Genomic DNA, 20,537 nt, shown 5'->3' with positions numbered 1-20,537 from the left:
AATCATGTTAGTGTTAAAACAACACAATGCCCATAGCCAAGTAAACCTCACATGGGCATGTAGTTGACCATTGAATGCATTCTTGTTTTTCTTCAACATTTCAGAGTTATTCAGTGCAGGCTCTCCTGGGGGAGTTTCACAAGTCAGGATTAATGAGTTAGCCAGAACTACTTCTGTCAACATTTTTAACCAGTCAGGAGGAGTCATGGAACCATGACTGCAAAATCTTTATCCTTTAACCTGCTCCATGCTAGCCTTACTTGAAACAATACAGACTACTGCATACCATGGAAGCCCATTATTGATATCCTACTGATGTTATTGGAATACATTAGAAAACACCTTTTTGGATGTTGTCCTCACTCAGGCCAAGGTTTGGCTATAGGCTAGGCTACACTAATTGTCCATTAGTCAATAAATCTATTCCCTTTGTGAAGTTCCCCTGTGGTTGCATTACTTTGTTAATGCACTCTAAAGCTTGAGGTTTGAAATAGGACAAACTAGTGGTGTGATGGTCATGGAATTGTGGCTGACAGTAATTGGCTCCATTAAAATCCACCAGCCAGGCCATTTAATGAAGCGATTAACTCAGTGTTCATCATTAGTGTTACTCATTCATGTTCTTTCTGTCAGCGATGCATTTACCTGAGCAGTGAACACCTCCCTATGCAGAAACAGCTACCCGCAGTGCATCACTCCAATCTGAAAAGTCACTCCTTTCTTGCACCTCGGACTCCCCTCTTGCAGAATCTACAAGAACAGGACCAGTACAGGCAAAATGGTAATATCGTCTCTAGTTTCCACCATTTTCCTTGCACCTATCCAGTTCTTTCTGATGTTCTAGGGCGAGTTCAGTCCCAGAAGGGCCCAGGTAAGGAGTGTCATTGTCAGTTTGGACCTGAGCCCTGAAGCTGATGACGCTGCTGTGAGTGTGTCCGTGGCCGACCTGCCAGGGGAGAGCAGCAGAGAGGCTGGGCTTGGCAGGACAACAATGCTGCTGATTCAGCAGATCCTGCTGCTGAACACCATTTTACTTTCTCAGAGGAGATAGAGGGGGGAGAGAAAGGGGAGAGACGGATGCAGGAGGAGAAGCGGCAGCGGATGGTCAGTGTTGCCGACGAAGCACACGGTGCAGGTCAGGAGAAACTGTACACCGCCATCTCTCTCCTCTTCTCTCTGACCACTGAAGGGCAACGGAACTGCAGAGGAGAGGAAAGCGACACAGTGCAGCATAGCACCGCCAGCACAGTGCAGCATAGCACCGCCAGCACAGTGCAGCATAGCACCGCCAGCACAGTGCAGCATAGCACCGCCAGCACAGTGCAGCATAGCACCGCCAGCACAGTGCAGCATAGCACCGCCAGCACAGTGCAGCATAGCACCGCCAGCACAGTGCAGCATAGCACAGTAAAAAACAGGGCAATGGCAGTGCAGAAGAACACATATCAAAGACCAGCACAGTGCAGCACATTACAGTACAGTACAGCACATTACATCATGTCACAGTGCTATGTGGACATAGGGTCCAAGTAGAGAGACACACCAGTGCAGCCAAGTGTAACCAGTCAACATCACCAGCGGTGTAGTGGAGAGAGAACACAGTCTACATACCTTTTTTTTGTTTGCGCGAGCACCTATCGTAGAAAAAATATATAAAAATGACTGAACGACGATCAGTGTAGCTACCAATTTTGTTCTTTACCTCTACATCACACTGAACACCACAGCCTGACGCTCCAAATGGACATGTGTTGGTCACTGCCTCTTCAAGGACATCAGTCCCCATTTGGAGAGGCTCACTCGTAGATATTGGATCATGTTTCTGCTAGGCTAGGACTGCAGAAGTAGAGCCTGGTTTATTGCCTACAGTGCTTATATGCATAGAGTGTCTATTGACGTGAGAACTGGTCTGTGGCGGGCGTCGTGTGTATATTGAAGGTCGTAGGGTCACACAGTGAGATGAATAATTGTATCACATGCTCTCTCCGAGAGAGCAAAGCCCCGCTCCGGTGCTATTTAGTTCAGTCAGCTGAGGTTTTGTGTGTGTGTGTGTGTGTGTGTAAGTGGAGACAGCTGTGGTGGTTAGGTCCTACATGTTTATTTATTAATTAATTCATTTATCTCTTTCCATTAATTGAAGTGTTTGCTCTTTTAATTCCCGTTCCCGCTCTCCATTTCCTCCCTGGGCCACCGCAGAAATCCCACTGTTGCCGTGGTAATTAGCCAGATAGTCCTCTGTCATGGTGTTAAGTGAATCGTCTAATTATCATTTCTTATCTGGCTACCATTTGGAGAGAATACACATACACATTTTTTTAATTTTTTAAAATGTAACCTTTATTTAACTAGGCAAGTCGGTTAAGAACAAATTCTTATTTACAATGATGGCCTTCCGGGGAACAGTGGGTTAACTGCCTTGTTCAGTTGGCAGAACGACAGACCTCTGTATTTCTGATCAATTTGACGTTATTTTAAGCGCATTTTTTGTCCATTAAAATAACGTCAAATTGATCAGAAATACAGTGTAGATATTGTTAAAGTTGTAAAGCCCGTTTGCGCTGTTCTGTGAAGGGAGTAGTGCACAACATTGTACGAGATCTTCAGTTTCTTGGCAATTTCTCACATGGAATAGCATTCATTTCTCAGAACAAGAATAGACTGACGAGTTTCAGAAGAAAGTACTTTGTTTCTGGCCATTTTGAGCCTGGAATCGAACCCACAAATGCTGATGCTCCAGATACTCAACTAGCCTAAAGAAGCCCAGTTTTATTGCTTCTTAAATCAGAACAAGTTTTCAGCTGAGCTACTACAATTGCAAAAGGGTTTTCTAATGATCAATTATCCTTTTAAAATGATAAACTTGGATTAGCTAACACAATGTGCCATTGGAACACAGGAGTGATGGTTGCTGATAATGGGCCTCTGTACGCCTATGTAGATATTCCTTTTTATTTTATTTTTTTTATATGCCGTTTCCAGCTACAACATTAACAATGTCTACACTGTATTTCTGATCAATTTGATGTTATTTTAATGGGCCCAAAAATGGCTTTTCTTTCAAAAACAAGGACATTTGTAAGTGACCCCAAACTTTTGAACAGTAGTGTACATACAGTACATGCATACACGGATGTCCTCTCCTACTGCATCCATCACAAGATCAACTCCTGACGCCGCTGTTGAAATGCTGGGCTGCCTTGGAGCTGTACAAAGTAGACAAATGAAACAGTCTTCCTGGAAGGCATGTCATTATACTGTTCTTTATGGTTTGTTTTGTCATTCTCCCACTCAGACCAAATCAGGTATGGTAAACTAGAAACAAGGGCATTTGGTTCTTCATTGTAGGCTTAGCCTGACTCCACCATAAGACTACAAATCCCAACATTGTTATCTTCATCTGTGCCCTCATGAATGCTGGGATTGTTTTGTCGGCTAAGGGGAAGCGGGTTAGTGATTTGCGACAGGACTTCAATCAACCTTGAAATGAAACTAGACACTGGGCAGTCCAGCTCATCACAGACACTTTTAGAGGACAATAACTGTCCCGGTCTGATTGATTTATCGACCCCTCCACCCCCCCTGACTTTATTCTGATTGATTTACTCTCTATTTGAAAATAACAGGAAAGAATGCTCATGCTTCAAAACTGATTAATTGTCATACTGTCAATGTTTTGAACTAATGGAGGACGTGAGCTCAGCTGTGGCCAATGGTTGAGAGGCAGGACTAAGCTGTGGCCAATGGTTGAGAGGCAGGACTAAGCTGTGGCCAATGGCTGAGAGGCAGGACTAGAGAGTCTTTGTGTGGTCATGTTTTTATGCTTCTCGCTCTCTTCTTGTTCTCTCTCGCTCTCTCTCTCTCACATTCTCTCTCGCATTCTCTCTCTCATATTCACATCATCATGTTTGACCCACATAGCTGGTTTGCATAGCTGTCGGACTGCAACGGCCCTCCCTGTCTCTTACCTCCCCCTGTTCCAGCCTGTGGCACTTTTTCTCAGTGTTGGGTTAATGCTGCTCCGCTGTACACACCCCTGACTGGACACACACCACACCCAGCTATTATAGTGTTTCCCTCTTCTCTTGTCGCCTGTCCATTATTCCCAGGAAAGAAGAGGGGGAGAGGTGAGGTTGCACTGTAGACCGGCTCAGACAGGCAGGCTAATGTTCACAGCAGAATTCCTGGCATGCCATAGTAACCTGGCGTGTTCCCTTTCTGGGAGCCAGACTCAGGCCTCACGTTACAGAGTTATGTGGATATGGAGGTGTGTGTGTTTTGGTGCTTGAGTGTGGGGGTGAGTTGTTACTCGAGGGAATGGAATACTCTGAGCTAGGCTTGTGTCGGTATACCGGGGTATTTTCAATTACCTACGGTATGATTTTTGTCAAAAGTAAATGTGCGGGAGTCCTAAAGCTCTGGGGGTTGCGCACTACCCCACTGCTTATAATATGTTAACTAAGATGTGCCAAATACATTATGTTCAGTCAGGGCTCCAGCTATGCATGTGGTTTGCTAAGTAGCTAAATGGCAGGATCAAGATCCCTGCTGCCTAAAAAATGGGGCACTCAGGCCTGTCCTCAGACTTGGGGTCACTAATACCCCACATAGTGACATGACAGACTAGCCTCCTGTTTGATGTAGCTGTAGGCTACTAATGTGGTTGCGCCATGCAGCGATCTGTCGTTAGGCATGTCAAGGATTGATGGGCGGCAACAGAAATAGAAACGGCCCGGCCTATATTTAAAATTCAATGTATTCTAATTGAAGGTTTTCCTATGGAGTTGCTAGAGCTCTAGCCAGTGGGGCCTTTGGCTGCCATTGTCAGTCAACTCTGGTGTGCTGTTCTTGGTAGATTTGATTCACTCATCCACCTTTCATTGATCGACTCTGTTCATGATCATTCTTCATTCATACAGTAAATCATTGTTCATTCATACAGTAAATCATTGTTCATTCATGCAATAAATCATAGTATATGTAATTTTTTTCTGAATCTGATATTTTGCCCATTCACACTCTTTTCCTGTCTCTCGGTCTCTCCCACTCTCCTCCCTCTTTCTCTCTCCCTCCCTCCCCCTGCAGTGAGCATGTCTGCAGATTCGTTTGGCGCCGGGGGCAGCGATGCCCAACAGAACCTACAGTCTTTCTGGCCCCGCGTCATGGAAGAGATCAGGAACCTCACGGTGGTACGTCACGCCCTCCCTCCGTCTCACTCACACACACACACACACACACACACACACACACACACACACACACACAAGCATGGATGTTGCAGAAACACACACACCCTTCATTGTGGTACACATACGCACCTCACAAGTGGTTTCCACATGACCCGCCCCTAACACCCCTTGGCTCTGTTTCAGAAGGATTTCCGCGTGCAGGAGTTGCCTCTCGCCCGAATCAAGAAAATCATGAAGCTGGATGAAGATGTGAAGGTAGGAGGCGGGGCTTACACATCACAGGTCACCACTCTCTGTGATCACTCCATGACGTCTTCATCAACACCCTATTCAGATTACAAAACATGGCAATGTGTAGTTGAGGTGTCCACAGCTGGCTGAAATGAACAGAGGATTCACAGGACCCACTAGCTCATTCTGTAGAAAATGCTTTGAGGAGGCATGTTATTTGCAATCGTATATCATCAAATTTTATTGGTCACATACACATGTTTAGCAGATGTTATTGTGGGTGTAGCGAAATGCTTGTGTTTCTAGCTCCAACAGTGCAGTAATATCTAACAATTTACAACAATACACACACCAATCCCGTAGTGGCTAATAGACAAGCAGTAGCAGCTTAATAGACAAGCAGTAGCAGCTCAATAGACAAGCAGTAGCAGCTTAATAGACAAGCAGTAGCAGCTCAATAGACAAGCAGTAGCAGCTCGATAGACAAGCAGTAGCAGCTTAATAGACAAGCAGTAGCAGCTTAATAGACAAGCAGTAGCAGCTTAATAGACAAGCAGTAGCAGCTTAATAGACAAGCAGTAGCAGCTAAATAGACAAGCAGTAGCAGCTTAATAGACAAGCAGTAGCAGCTTAATAGACAAGCAGTAGCAGCTAAATAGACAAGCAGTAGCAACTTAATAGACAAGCAGTAGCAGCTAAATAGACAAGCAGTAGCAGCTTAATAGACAAGCAGTAGCAGCTAAATAGACAAGCAGTAGCAGCTAAATAGACAAGCAGTAGCAGCTAAATAGACAAGCAGTAGCAGCTTAATAGACAAGCAGTAGCAGCTTAATAGACAAGCAGTAGCAGCTTAATAGACAAGCAGTAGCAGCTTAATAGACAAGCAGTAGCAGCTAAATAGACAAGCAGTAGCAGCTAAATAGACAAGCAGTAGCAGCTAAATAGACAAGCAGTAGCAGCTAAATAGACAAGCAGTAGCAGCTTAATAGACAAGCAGTAGCAGCTAAATAGACAAGCAGTAGCAGCTTAATAGACAAGCAGTAGCAGCTAAATAGACAAGCAGTAGCAGCTAAATAGACAAGCAGTAGCAGCTAAATAGACAAGCAGTAGCAGCTTAATAGACAAGCAGTAGCAGCTTAATAGACAAGCAGTAGCAGCTTAATAGACAAGCAGTAGCAGCTTAATAGACAAGCAGTAGCAGCTAAATAGACAAGCAGTAGCAGCTAAATAGACAAGCAGTAGCAGCTAAATAGACAAGCAGTAGCAGCTAAATAGACAAGCAGTAGCAGCTTAACTGGGTTGAGGAAGAAGCTGAAGGCTGCAGTTACAACTTGCACACAATTTTAGTTGATTGTAACTGAGTTGCTTGTTGACTGCTTCGTGAAACACCCCTCTGCAACTCATCTGCAACTTGGTTGCACCCAGTTGAAACTTTTCAACTTTGTACAACTAGTTGCAAGCAACAGCCAATAAAAACAGACACTTTTGTCACATGATCCATTCGAAGGTTCGGAATTCCGACCCAGTTGTCATGTCAACACAGCTGTCAGTGCTGCGCAGCACAAACCGCAATCAGGGTAGACAGAACAGAGACTAGCACAGCAGGAGAAGTATACAAATGATTGTACATGGTTTAGCAGTCAATAAATGTAAGTGAATCCAAACTTCTCCCTTACCATTTACAACTGAAGTGGTCCACCATTTGATATAGCAGTGTGAGGGGTTGAGTGGGCCGCCTCGCAGGGGACTGTTTCCTGACTACTGCCTAGGTGTGGTGGTCTTTCTGTCGCTTATAGCTGCCAAGCATCACCCAGGTGGGTGCTACACTTCAGTAGTGGACTATCCAGCCTACCTACAGAGGAGGAGGAGACAACAGACGAGGTGCCTGATGAAGATCTCTGGGCTTGTCTAAGTAACTGACTGACACTGCTCCCTCTCTGTGCCATCGAAGCTCCCTCCGCTTAAGCTACTGCCCAGCCTTTCTGAACTGCTTGTCTGAATGTAACAGTATAGCTTCCGTCCCTCTCCTCGCCCCTACCTGGGCTCAAACCAGGGACCCTCTGCACAAATCGACAACAGCCACCCTCGAAGCATCTTTACCCATCGCTCTACAAAAGCAGCAGCCCTTGCAGAGCAAGGGGAACAACTAGTTCTAGGTCTGAGTGATTGACGTCACCGATTGAAACGCTATTAGCGCACACCCCGCTAACTAGCTAGCCATTTCATATCGGTTACATGAACAACACCTTATCATCTGAATCTGTGGAAGACCATCGCCCAAGACCTGCCAGATCTTTTATACATTTTTACAGCGTTTTTGAGATTCTGTTTGTAATGCAAAAAGATATATACAAATAAATATATTATAGTTTGTTGCTAGCTTGGTTAGCTCATAGCTAGCTAGCTGTGTTGGTGTTTGCGATGTCATTTTGGCTAACTAGCTAAATTGTACAGGCTGCATTTGTTCTATATCCTTGTTACAATAACTAAACGGTTGGATAAACAAATAATTTGTGAAACCACAATGTAAGGCAGCAGGTGACATGATTGGCTGTCACATGCCATTTTAATTGCGTTTGAGTTCCTTCATGTAACAGCAAAGTTGCTTGAGATGATGTAATTTGCAACTAAAATTGCATGAAAGTTGCTTCATGTAACCCCAGCCTTGGAGATCAGCAGATCACTGACATGCTGTACATCTAGAGGGACCCTTCTGCTAGCCATGACACAGAGTGTGTGTGTTTGTTATGCTAGCCATGACCCAGCAGCTCTGTAGCCTGCTGCTTGCCTTCCGGGCGAACTCCCCGACATGCCCAACTTCTAAATGTCACTCAGTGGAAAGGTTTTCAAAAGTTTAAGTTGGGTCTCTTCCCTTTAGCAAAGGCTACGGGCGGCCTATCTATACAACCCTATCTAGTTGTGTACGTTTGTGTGTTCTGTGTGTGTTCCCTGTTTCCCCCTAGTTCTAACATGTCATCGCCGTGTCTCCATAGATGATCAGTGCGGAGGCTCCGGTGCTGTTTGCCAAGGCAGCTCAGATCTTCATCACAGAGCTCACGCTGAGGGCCTGGATTCACACTGAAGACAACAAGAGACGCACCTTACAGGTCAGTCACACTCTCCCTACTGTGTAAAGAGGTCACGCGCGCACCTTCCCTATTCTGTAAAGAGGTCATGCGCAGATGCACATGCAGTCTGCTGACCCAATTATACATTTAAAGACAACACATGCACACATGCCATTGTCCTGGTGTGTGTGTGTGTGTGTGTGTGTAGGCCCCACACCGCCATCCCTGAGGACCGGCTCTGTTAAAATTATTTTCTCTCTGTCCGCTCTGAAAGCAAAGCTTGGCTCCCGTGACCCACTTTTACTTGCAACGCCATTTTGCTCTCTTATCCCAGAGCCAGGAGAATTACATGGATCCTGGAGTGACGCTAGGGAATGGGGAAGACCTAGAGAGAGACAAAGTGAAAGCGATTGTGGGGAGAGAGTGTGGGGGAAGAGAACGGGAGAGTAAGAGTGAGAAAGCGAGTGAGATAAGCAAGAGGAAGGGAGAGCGAGAAAAGAGGGAGACTGGGAGAGCGAGAGAAAAGAGAGTAAAGAGAGGGAGAGAAAAGAGTGTGTTGATCAGATGGGTTTGGAAAGCCAGGGCTAGTCACACCTGTGGGTCAGAGGGCAGACCAGTCAGCCACACAATGAAACATTAAAGCAGAGTGCCCCAGTTCTCTCTCTTCTTCATCCATGCACACAGCGCCTTCAGAAAGTATTCACACCCCTTGACTCTTTCCACATTTTGTTGTGTTACAAAGTGGGATTCAAATATATTTAATTGAAATGTCTTGTCAACCATCTACACAACATACTCAGTCAAAGTGGAAGAACAATTCTAACATTTGTAAAAAAAAAAATGTAAATTACAATAAATACTAATATCTTGATTAGATAAGTATTCAACCATGAGTCAATACATGTGAGGAATCACAGCGATTACAGCTGTGAGTCTTTCTGGGTAAGTCTCTAAGAGCTTTGCACACCTGCATTGTACAATATTTGCTAGACAGCCATTTTTAAGTCTTGCCATAGATTTCGGAGCCAATTTAGGTCAGAACTGTAACTAGGCCACTCAGAAATGTTCAATGTCATCTTGGTAAGCAACTCCAATTTGCAAGGTTGCTAGCCGGCTAGCGTTACGTTAGCAATGCATTAGTCAGCCAGTTGCTATCAACACCTATCTTACAGCTGCATTAAATTAAACCATCTAACCAGTTATCAAATAATGTTACCGGTATATGTAGTTATCTTGGCCAGCTAGCTAAAGTTAGCTGGCTAAGCTAGCTAGCAGGCTAAAATAACTAAGTAATCTAGCCAACCACCACCGTCAACAAAGCTAAGAAGTAAGCCAGAGAACAGCTAGTCTAGCACAGGCAGGAACCCACAGAACACACACAAAAAAGCCAGCAGATGTGAAGTAGAGAAAGCGGAGACTTACCGATTGATGGCTGGGTCGTTCTCACGGAACAGGTATTTGACCCAAAAATTATCAAGTGTTATTTTTCATGAAATCTATTTCATTATAATGTTTTTTGATCGGACATTATGCATTTTTCCACAATTACCAATGCAAAAATGTTCATTACCGCAACTGTTTATCCAAGGTCTTTACAGGTAATATTGGTTTATTAAGATGTGGCATATAAGCGAATAAATTAACTTAACTAAAACTTTATTTCAAAACTGATTGGAGTGTTACGGTAATGAGACCACGCACACTGGTTTTACGTAATAAATATTTTTGTTTAATGTAAATTTAAAGTAGTATACCATTTTTAAATGACAAATTATAGCAACATATTTTGTTTTATTCAAATAAGTTAGGTTTTTCTAAAGTAAAGTTGTATAAAATTACCCGAGAATTTAATCGAGACGCATTTCGGTAATGGGAATTTGGGGTGGAAATCTATTTAAAGTAACACATTTTTTTTATATATATATTTTTTTAACATCTTAGTCTTTAGAATGATAGTTGATTTTTGCAGATGCATCATGGTTTTGTAACCCCATTTGCTGCAGACATGTTTAAAATTGGTTTCATGAGAATCACCCAGCTGAGTTGGCTAAGGAGAGAGGTGATTCAGTGGGAGAGGCCATTTCACCAGCCGAGGGAGAGTCTGCTAATCCAATAGCGATATAGTGAGGTAAATCTAAAGAAAGATTTCAGAGGCAATAATCCAGAGGCGGTATTGGTCACAGGAGATGAGGAGAAGAGTCTACAATAAGACGGCGATCGTAGGAAAACTCCAGGCAGATTGAAATTATGACAACAGCACAGTCAGTCATCTACGGTAGCTCGCTAGTACTAAGCCAAGGTTGAAAAACTCTGGTACCCTACTTTGTGGAGATCATGCGGCCCCCACGTGTGGGGAATCTGATTGGTTGTTTACTTCACACCGCCTCGTGTTTGGTGGATTATAGCTCACCACTGACAACACTCGGTCTTGCATGGCTAGTGGCTAACGTTAGCCAATTCGAACTAGCTAACGCAGAGTAGATTCTCCATAAGACTTTGAGAAATAGTGCATTGTGGGTAGTTTAGAAGATATCCCCGGACATAAGTTATTAAATATGTAAAAACCCCTAAACATAAGTATGTTTGTAGTTATAGGTAACCATATCGTGACTACAACTAAGTTACTAAGTCTTTGACCACACTGTGTTTTTACTTTGGTGAGTAAAAACAAATGCTTCCTACCCTTTAACAACCCCGAAATAGAATGCCAATTTGGTTTCAAGTTCCTCACGTTAATTGCATTTTTACACCACAGGTGGTGTTACATGTGTTTTATTAATAAGACAGCTCTGCTTGCAATCACACTCATTTTATCTCTCTTTCACACACACACACGCCGGCTCTCGTCGGTGCTAGGGTTCCATTGTGCCAACGGCACGCCGATCAGGGTCTCCATGGCGACGCTCATCAATATAACAACTGTGGATGTGACCCGGTGTTACCTGATATATTAATCTCACAGCGCTATAAATACACAGATGTAGGGGGGCCCAATGGGGGGACTTAGATGCCAATATCCTGTGGAAAATGACACACACTAGAGGAGTGGGCCTCGGGAGGACAGTGATGCTAAGAATACATCACACAACTCCCGGTGTCCTTAATCTGGTGCTGCTCACAGTGGGCCTATGGCTCTATGGCTAATTCTGCTGTTTTTACGTGGTATGTGTTGATTGAAGTAGGCAAAGCCTTTTACAGTTCCACTGAGAGCAAACTCCTTTTACTATTGTTTACAAAGCTGTTTGAGTTTGACCTAGAAGTTTTTTTTAAACTGTCTTTTCTTCAAACGCTTTCAAAAAGGCTATATTTGGAGCAAGCAGCAGAAGTACAAAGCCGGTTTTATATTTAGCTTACTTTTTTCACATACTGATTGAGGAGCCTAATGTTCAGCCTCAACTCTTATTTCCTGTGTTACAGAGGAACGACATTGCCATGGCGATAACGAAGTTCGACCAGTTTGACTTCCTTATCGACATTGTTCCCCGGGACGAGCTCAAGCCCCCCAAACGACAGGTAGGGTGTGTGTGTGGATCTATCTACATTTAATTTCAGGACCCCGGCAGGGTGGAGTACCACTCCTGGCAGCCTGGAGGCGCTGTAAACATCCTTGACTGGAAGCTGGGGTTTGGACAGCAAGGGCTTTCAGTCGGATGTTTGCAGCGTCTGGCTGCCCATTACTTCCAACAGTGCCACCATAGCCTCCAACCTCCATCAGAACCACCACCAATACACCACCATAGCCTCTAACCTCCATCAGAACCACCACCAATACACCACCATAGCCTCTAACCTCCAGAACCACCACCAATACACCACCATAGCCTCCAACCTCCATCAGAACCACCACCAATACACCACCATAGCCTCTAACCTCCATCAGAACCACCACCAATACACCACCATAGCCTCCAACCTCCATCAGAACCACCACCAATACACCACCATAGCCTCTAACCTCCATCAGAACCACCAATACTCCATAGCTTGTAATCACTATCAACATAATCACCGCTGTGTTAACAGATGCCCCCTCTACCACATTACAGTCCTGACTCAGATTGATGGTGTTTTTAGGCTGAACAGTGGCTCCTAAGCATTTTAAGTTGTGACCACCTAAATAGACCGATTCACCAAGTCTGTGGCCAGGGGTGTAAACATCCTACACTCTCAGCTGTGACATCATCGAGCTGGGAGAGGGGTGGTTACGCCTCTGGTGACGGGGAAACTGCCACCTCCTACAGTACCCTGGAAGATCAACCAACCCGCACCTTTTAGGGAACTGTTACCTTGTACTTCTGACAATGATGAGGCCTTGAGTTTACTTTTCTGAGCACAAAGAAATATGGAAGCTTGTAGTGCTGTGGCATTGCTCTAACTGGCAGCTGTTAAACCATATCAGACTAGACACAAAGAGCCTTCATGCTTGTTAATGGCTGACGAAATGTCCAATGTGTCATTGAATGAGCTTTCCATTCATAGTTTATGATTAAAACATTCTCAATAGTGTGCCAAGGTCTTGTTTTCATGAATGGAAATGATCCCTTTCTGTCTGCTGAAGTGTTCTTGTGTTCTGAAAAGTGTTGTTGGGTTGTGAAAACCCATTGTCTTGACGAAGACCCATAAGGCCTTGAGCCTGAGTGTTGTCGACTGGGATCATCAAGGTCCTCCAGGGCTAATGGATCCTCCGTCTGCATCCCAATCGGTACCCTATTCCCTATGTAGTGCACTACTTTTGACCAGGGCCCATAGGGCTCCCGTAGGGCTCTGGTCAAAAGTAGTGCACTGAATAGGGAATATGGTGCCATTTGGGACGTACCCTCTATTTAGAATCACATTACTCATCCATCCAGGCCCTATCAGTTATTTATCTGGGTCTCTTACCTATTGTATTACACTGGCAAAATAATTCATGGAGATGTAATGGACTGATAGGCTTCTCTGTTATCCCCCCTCTCTTTTTCTCTTTCACCACCTCTCTCGCTCCCTCTCACCATTTCTCTCTCTTTTTCTCTCTCTTTCTTGCCCCCTCTCTTTTTCTGTGTGTACAGGAGGAGGTGCGTCAGTCGGTGGCCCCAGCAGAGCCGGTTCAGTACTACTTCACCCTGGCTCAGCAGCCAGGCCAGGTGCAGGGCCAGCAGGCCACTGGACAACAGGCTGCCACCATCCAGCCTGGACAGATCATCATCGCGCAGCCACAGCAAGGACAGGTAGACTGGAGAATAGACCTGCACCACACGTACGTGCACTGACACAGACAGAGAGACCACGTGTGCAGACACACACGCACCACACCAGACACACTGAACATACTACTCCACAAACAACCGGTAAGCTACCAACATTCAGCCTAGGCAAAGATGTAGTGTACACCAGACACACACCATGACACAGCCTGGCAGATCACCAGCTCTCCTAACACTCTCCCAGTCAACAACCCTCTCCAACCCTGTCCACTAGAAAACAGTGTGAATGGGGTAATAACAGTGGGTTTTATTGATATTATCCTTGGCAAGCACAGCCGATCCGCACTCTGGCCTCAAGTCTTTCCCACCAGCAGGGATGAATGACCCGTACACACCCAGCACACAAACACACAGCTACAAAAGCAGTGATACAGGGCCATTTGATCTGCCCACTTCAGTCACTCCCCTCTCTGCTGGAGGTCCAGAACAACACAGTGCAGTAACACTAGGGCTGTGTCTCTAATGTCACCCTATTCCCTATTCAGTGCACTACTTTTGACCAGGGCCCATAGGGAATAGGGTGCCATTTGGGATGCAGCCTAGACTCCCTGTGAGACTGCTCTCTGCCACTCCACTGTACTTCTCTCTGAAGAGGAGGAACATATGAGTAAACGGATGGGTGGGTTGCCCCCTCATCCCTAGTCTTTTTTCCTTCTCTGAGTGTGGTTCCCCAGGCACCCCTCTGTCGCTCTTTTGTGTTCCCTCTCTTGCTCCATTATTCTCTCCCTCCCTGTTTAATGTGTTCTCTCTCCTTGCTTCAGGAGGCTGCCTTAGTTTCACTGATCTGTCACAGTTCCACAGTCACAGTCAGGCTAGAGCTGCTACTGTTACTACCGCAGTCCCCTCACAGTCACCGAGCAGAGCAGGGGAGGTCACTACATGACTGGCATCTTAGAATAGGTGACTAGTTTAGACTACTGGGTTACAGTTAAGAGGCCAGGGAGGAAGAGGGATGGTGGGATGGAAGAGGGGAAAGGATCTGAAAAACAGATGGATAAAGTGTGAGATACCTGGAGATTGAGGGAGGAGGGTAACGAGGTCCAAATTCATTGCTCAATTCCTGTGTGTGTGTGTGTGTGTGTGTGTGTGTGTGTGCGCATCTTCGCCAGACTTGCCTGCAAAGAGCTTTCAGTGTCACTAGTCGTCACTGTTGCACCAGTTCTGTCACATTCCCTCTCAGGCCACAAAGTCCCTAACGGACTGATCTGTTACGAAACCAAACCTCCATTTCTATTGCACATCTATAATGTATTATTGGAACTACCATTTCCTACTGTAGGATACACCTTTATCTTCATTAACAGCTGCTATTTCTCCATTCATCTGCATCCCTTCTGCTCTATGCATTTCTTCCAACCATAATTCAGTTCACATGCTCATTGTTTGTTGTGTCTGACTGTGTGTGTGATCTGATGACAGGTGTCTGACTGTGTGTGTGTGATCTGATGACAGGTGTCTGACTATGTGTGTGTGATCTGATGACAGGTGTCTGACTGTGTGTGTGTGATCTGATGACAGGTGTCTGACTGTGTGTGTGTGATCTGATGACAGGTGTCTGACTGTGTGTGTGTGATCTGATGACAGGTGTCTGACTGTGTGTGTGTGTGATCTGATGACAGGTGTCTGACTGTGTGTGTGTGTGTGTGATCTGATGACAGGTGTGTGACTGTGTGTGTGTGTGATCTGATGACAGGTGTGTGTGTGTGCGCTACTTCTTCCTTTGCACTCTGCATGTGCTTGTAGTCATGTTTGTAAAGCTCCCTCTTTCCCTTCCTCTCTCCTCCCTGCCCCCTTCAGGTGCTGCAGGGGACCACAATGCAACAGTTACAGCAGGTGCAGGTAGCCCAGTCACAGGGCACACCTATCACGGTAAAAAACACCTCCTCCATCTGAAACACCCCTCCCATCCCAGCACTCCTAGTTGTAGGGTGAAGTTGCTCCTAGATGCTGATCTTGGATCAGTTTTTCAATTACCCCACTAAATAGTTAAGGTTAGGGTTGGGAGAGGGGATGCTGATCCTAGATCTGTACCTAGGGGAAATGTCATCTCGGAGCGCACCCCTCCACATTTAATCAGGAAGGTTAGTTTACCCCATGAGGGCCTTCCTTTTCTCCTGTCCATCTCATCTCCACTTGGTGCTCCAAGGCCTGTAGTTTAACTTTTGACTCAGCAGCAGCTGGCTCATTAGGGACATTAGTCAGATCAGCTGGCTCATTAGGGACGTTAGTCAGATCAACTGGCTCATTAGTGACATTAGTCAGATCAGCTGGCTCATTAGTGACGTTAGTCAGATCGGCTGGTTTATTAGGGACGTTAGTCAGATCGGCTGGTTTATTAGGGACGTTAGTCAGATCGGCTGGTTTATTAGGGACGTTAGTCAGATCGGCTGGTTTATTAGTGACGTTAGTCAGATCAGCTGGTTTATTAGTGACGTTAGTCAGATCAACTGGCTCATTAGTGACATTAGTCAGATCAGCTGGTTTATTAGGGACGTTAGTCAGATCAGCTGGCTCAGGGACGTTAGTCAGATCAGCTGGCTCATTAGGGACGTTAGTCAGATCAGCTGGCTCATTAGGGACGTTAGTCAGATCAACTGGCTCATTAGTGACATTAGTCAGATCAGCTGGCTCATTAGGGACGTTAGTCAGATCAGCTGGCTCATTAGGGACGTTAGTCAGATCAACTGGCTCATTAGTGACGTTAGTCAGATCAACTGGCTCATTAGGGACGTTACTCAGATCAGCTGGTTTATTAGATCAGATCGGCTGGTTTATTAGTGACGTTAGTCAGATCGGCTGGTTTATTAGTGACGTTAGTCAGATCGGCTGGTTTATTAGGGACGTTAGTCAGATCGGCTGGTTTATTAGGGACGTTAGTCAGATCGGCTGGTTTATTAGGGACGTTAGTCAGATCGGCTGGTTTATTAGGGACGTTAGTCAGATCGGCTGGTTTATTAGGGACATTAGTCAGATCGGCTGGTTTATTAGGGACGTTAGTCAGATCGGCTGGTTTATTAGGGACGTTAGTCAGATCGGCTGGTTTATTAGGGACGTTAGTCAGATCGGCTGGTTTATTAGGGACGTTAGTCAGATCGGCTGGTTTATTAGGGACGTTAGTCAGATCGGCTGGTTTATTAGGGACGTTAGTCAGATCGGCTGGTTTATTAGGGACGTTAGTCAGATCGGCTGCTTTATTAGGGACGTTAGTCAGATCAACTGGCTCATTAGGGACGTTAGTCAGATCGGCTGGTTTATTAGAGACGTTAGTCAGATCAGCTGGTTTATTAGATCAGATCGGCTGGTTTATTAGGGACGTTAGTCAGATCGGCTGGTTTATTAGGGACGTTAGTCAGATCGGCTGGTTTATTAGGGACGTTAGTCAGATCAGATCTGATGGTTTATTAGGGACGTCAGATCAGATTGACTGGATTTCTTTCTTTCTTTGGGACAATCATCACATTACATGTCTCAGTCACCAGACTCTCACCAGTCATTTAACAATGAATCTTCCTTCTCCACCCTGAAGGGAGGGGCTCCAATGACCATGCAGGTGGGGGACCAGCAGGTCCAGATTGTACAGGCGTCGTCCCAGGGCCAGACCCAGACGGTGCAGTCAGGACAGACCATGCAGGTCATGCAGCAGATAATCACCAACTCCGCAGAGATCCAGCAGATACCAGTAAGAGAGAGAGATATAGAGGAGGAAAGTCTCCTAGAATGACCTTACTGGAAAAATTATAATCATTTTAAAGCTCCATTTTCTAAGGATATTTACACATTTTCTTCAGTTAAATATTGGAGATAAATCTCCTTATAGTTGGTGAACCTTATACTGTCCTCCATTTTGATGCTCTGCTCTAACTAGCTCAGTGATCATGATAACCTCTGCATTGTGTATCTATGACCTTCCCATCCTAAAGTGTCTCCCCCGTGTGGTGGCTGTGTGCAGGTGCAGCTGAACAATGGTCAGTTGCAGTACATCCGGCTGGCACAGCCTGTCTCTGGCACACAGGTGGTTCAGGGACAGATCCAGACGCTGGGTAACACTCAGCAGGTACAGGTACTGAACATGGACCTTTTTTAAATCCATAGTATCGCATCAGATGTATGTAGACACTTCACCTCTGTAATGTAGTGTCTGGTATGGTATCACTGTTAGTTTATGAAATAACATTAAGGTAGTAACATATGATAACATTCAAAATATGATACCATTATTCATCTTAAAAATGTGTTTTCTATATTGTTTTGTAAATCTATTTCTATATTGTTAATTTCCTTCAGTTGCATTTTAATAGAGGTGTAGGTTTGAATAGTGGCTGTGTGAAGCACTGTGACTGACTGACTCCTCTCTCTCTCTTTGGTTTGTTCTCAGATTACACAGACAGAGCAAGGCCAGCAGCAATTCAACCAGTTTACTGACGGACAGGTAAGAGGAACATCTCAGTGATCTCTCACTCCTGTCGCTCACTCACATTGTTTACTCTCCCTCTTTTTCTCTATTTTTCACTTTCTCTCTCTCTCTCTCTCTCTCTCTCTCTTTTCTCTTCTCTCTCCTTACAGCAGTTGTATCAGATTCAGCAGGTGATGCCGGCGGGACAGGACCTGAGCCAGCCCTTGTTCATCCAGTCCACCAATCAGACGGCCGATGGACAGGTCACCACACAGGTCAGCACAGACTGAGGCTCTGGAAGCATCCTCCTGACCACCAAACCATTGACCACACCACCTGCTACCATCCATAAGGACAATACTGGCTCAAACCGCCAAGGGACCTCCTAGGAGGCGTCCAAAATGGTCAAAAGTAGAGCCTAATATAGGGTGCCATTTGGGATGTACCCTCATTCTCATTCAATACACTGGTCTATGACATGATACTTAAAAGGGACTGTCTGACAACAACAGTTCTTTATTCAGTGTACTGGGTCAGATACCAAAGGGACTGTCTGACAACAACAGTTCTTTATTCAGTGTACTGGGTCAGATACCGAAGGGACTGTCTGACAACAACAGTTCTTTATTCAGTGTACTGGGTCAGATACCAAAGGGACTGCTCTACAACTCCCTCTCATTCCCATTTCATATCGTCTCTCTCTGCCTCCATTAGTTCCTCCAGGCACCCACTCTCACCTGATACGTTCCCCAAAAAAGCCTCACTTAGTGCCCCTTCATGAGAGCTACACAAAGGGTATCGGAACGCTGAATCCTCCAGGACCCAACTCTCCTCCGTTTTAGTGACCAACTGTTCATCCTCAGTGTCTGTATACCCTTTATGTACAAACCTCTGTATATTCTCTGTCTCTCTGTGAAGTACACCATATGGGTGGCTCTTGTGTTCTCTATGTGTGCGTCCCAAATGGCTCCCTATTCCCTATACAATGCACTCATTTTGACCACGGTCCAAAGGGTTTTGGTCAAAAGTAGTGCTCTATAGAGGGAATAGGATGCATTTAATTCCCTCTAGAGCACTACTTTTGACCAAAACCCTTTGGTATCTGACCCAGGCTTGGCCCTTGTTTTGTCTCCAAGCGAAGAGAACATGAATCCTTTCTTTGTAATGTTTTTATGTGTAGCCGTTTAAAATAATAAACTATAAAGCCATACTCTTACCTAAACCATTTAATTCACAATAAATCATTGTCAATTGTATGAGACCAGCCATGATAGGTCAATTAAGTTATGTTAGTTTCTCGCAGTTTTTCACATTGACGAGACATTGCCATCGATGAAAGGGCTTCTAACTGTATGATTGAGTTTGTGTGTGTGTGTGTGTCATTCAATATTGTGCAGTTACTGCAGTATACTTTCCCTGTGGCCCTCTTCACCTCTTCCATTCCCCTCTCTATCTCTCCATTAATTTCCACTGATCACTCTATCATTGTTAGAGCAGGGAGGGGTTAGGTCTTTCTGTCTCTATGCAGTCTCTTCTTTCTCCCCTTCTCTCTTTTTCTCTCCCTTTACTTTTTGTTTCTCTATCCCGAGAGGTTTGTGGTTCTCCTGCCCTGCTCTCAGAGGAAGCCTCCTGTATAAAAACAACTCCACTGGAGGAAAGGCCCCTTTTTATAAACTCTTTTTTTGAATACCTGTTGTAACTTGTCAATGTTAATTTGTTTTTATGACCACCCCTCTTCCTCCTCCCCTTTCTTATTTAGTAAGTTTAATTATTATCATTGTTGTTCTTATTATTGTCGATTTGCATGTAGTTTAAACTGCCAGCATGATATGCAATAGATGGGTAGACATTCTATTTTGTAAACAAACTTTGGGTTTGTGAGAAAATAAAATGCAAATAAAAAACATTACATGCAATCTTTTTTCAACAGGAGTTTTTCTGCAGTTTTTTCCCCACTAGTGTTGTTGTGATGTGTGCATAAAAAAAGATGATGTACGAGGTGATTTAAATCTATTCAGAAACGATTGGTAACCACTGTGTAGTACAACACAGTTCTTTAGCAATGCAATTTCGCACACTGTATAGCCATTTTGGGTACTTCAGATAATCTACGGATTTCTGTGCGGCCTTATCACATAGAATATATTGAATAATGAAATAAGATCATTTTAAAATAACAAAGCTTTAAAATATTATCCTAAATATAAACCATCAATGGAATGGCATCAAACACATGGAAACGATGTGTTTGATGTATTTGATACCATTCCACTCATTCTGCTCCAGCCATTGCACATCTATTTGACTAAAGTCAATAATTGTAAGAGTTGCAGAGTTAATTGAAAATAATGCCATTGTTGATTTAGATTACATTATTTTTTCATACACTTTGGTATTTTCTCCTGAACCATATGGT

General features: G+C 44.6%; 1 protein-coding gene across 10 annotated transcripts in view; it reads left to right on the top strand.

Moving 5' to 3' along the window:
• The window catches only part of LOC115173984 (nuclear transcription factor Y subunit gamma), a 42,935-nt gene extending 22,887 nt beyond the window's left edge, over positions 1 to 20,048 (top strand). For 3 of the 10 annotated variants that reach the window (XM_029732539.1, XM_029732543.1, XM_029732542.1), the window contains exons 2-11: positions 5,083 to 5,186; positions 5,370 to 5,441; positions 8,411 to 8,524; positions 11,903 to 11,998; positions 13,534 to 13,692; positions 15,526 to 15,597; positions 17,255 to 17,407; positions 17,678 to 17,788; positions 18,104 to 18,157; positions 18,292 to 20,048. In XM_029732539.1, coding sequence (XP_029588399.1) covers positions 5,083 to 5,186; positions 5,370 to 5,441; positions 8,411 to 8,524; positions 11,903 to 11,998; positions 13,534 to 13,692; positions 15,526 to 15,597; positions 17,255 to 17,407; positions 17,678 to 17,788; positions 18,104 to 18,157; positions 18,292 to 18,411 — 1,055 coding nt within the window. In that variant the 3' untranslated portion in view covers positions 18,412 to 20,048. Of the gene's footprint in view, positions 1 to 633; positions 782 to 5,082; positions 5,187 to 5,369; positions 5,442 to 8,410; positions 8,525 to 11,902; positions 11,999 to 13,533; positions 13,693 to 15,525; positions 15,598 to 17,254; positions 17,408 to 17,677; positions 17,789 to 18,103; positions 18,158 to 18,291 lie in introns of those variants that run through there. The other 7 variants (XM_029732535.1, XM_029732534.1, XM_029732533.1 and 4 more) reach the window with 7 other exon arrangements.
• Positions 20,049 to 20,537: the final 489 nt, after the last annotated feature.

This window comes from Salmo trutta, chromosome 34 (assembly GCF_901001165.1).
Source record: "Salmo trutta chromosome 34, fSalTru1.1, whole genome shotgun sequence".
NCBI classification, from domain to species: Eukaryota; Metazoa; Chordata; class Actinopteri; order Salmoniformes; family Salmonidae; genus Salmo; species Salmo trutta.
Note: the sequence above shows the minus strand (reverse complement) of the source record. Positions and strands in the feature narration are given on the sequence as shown.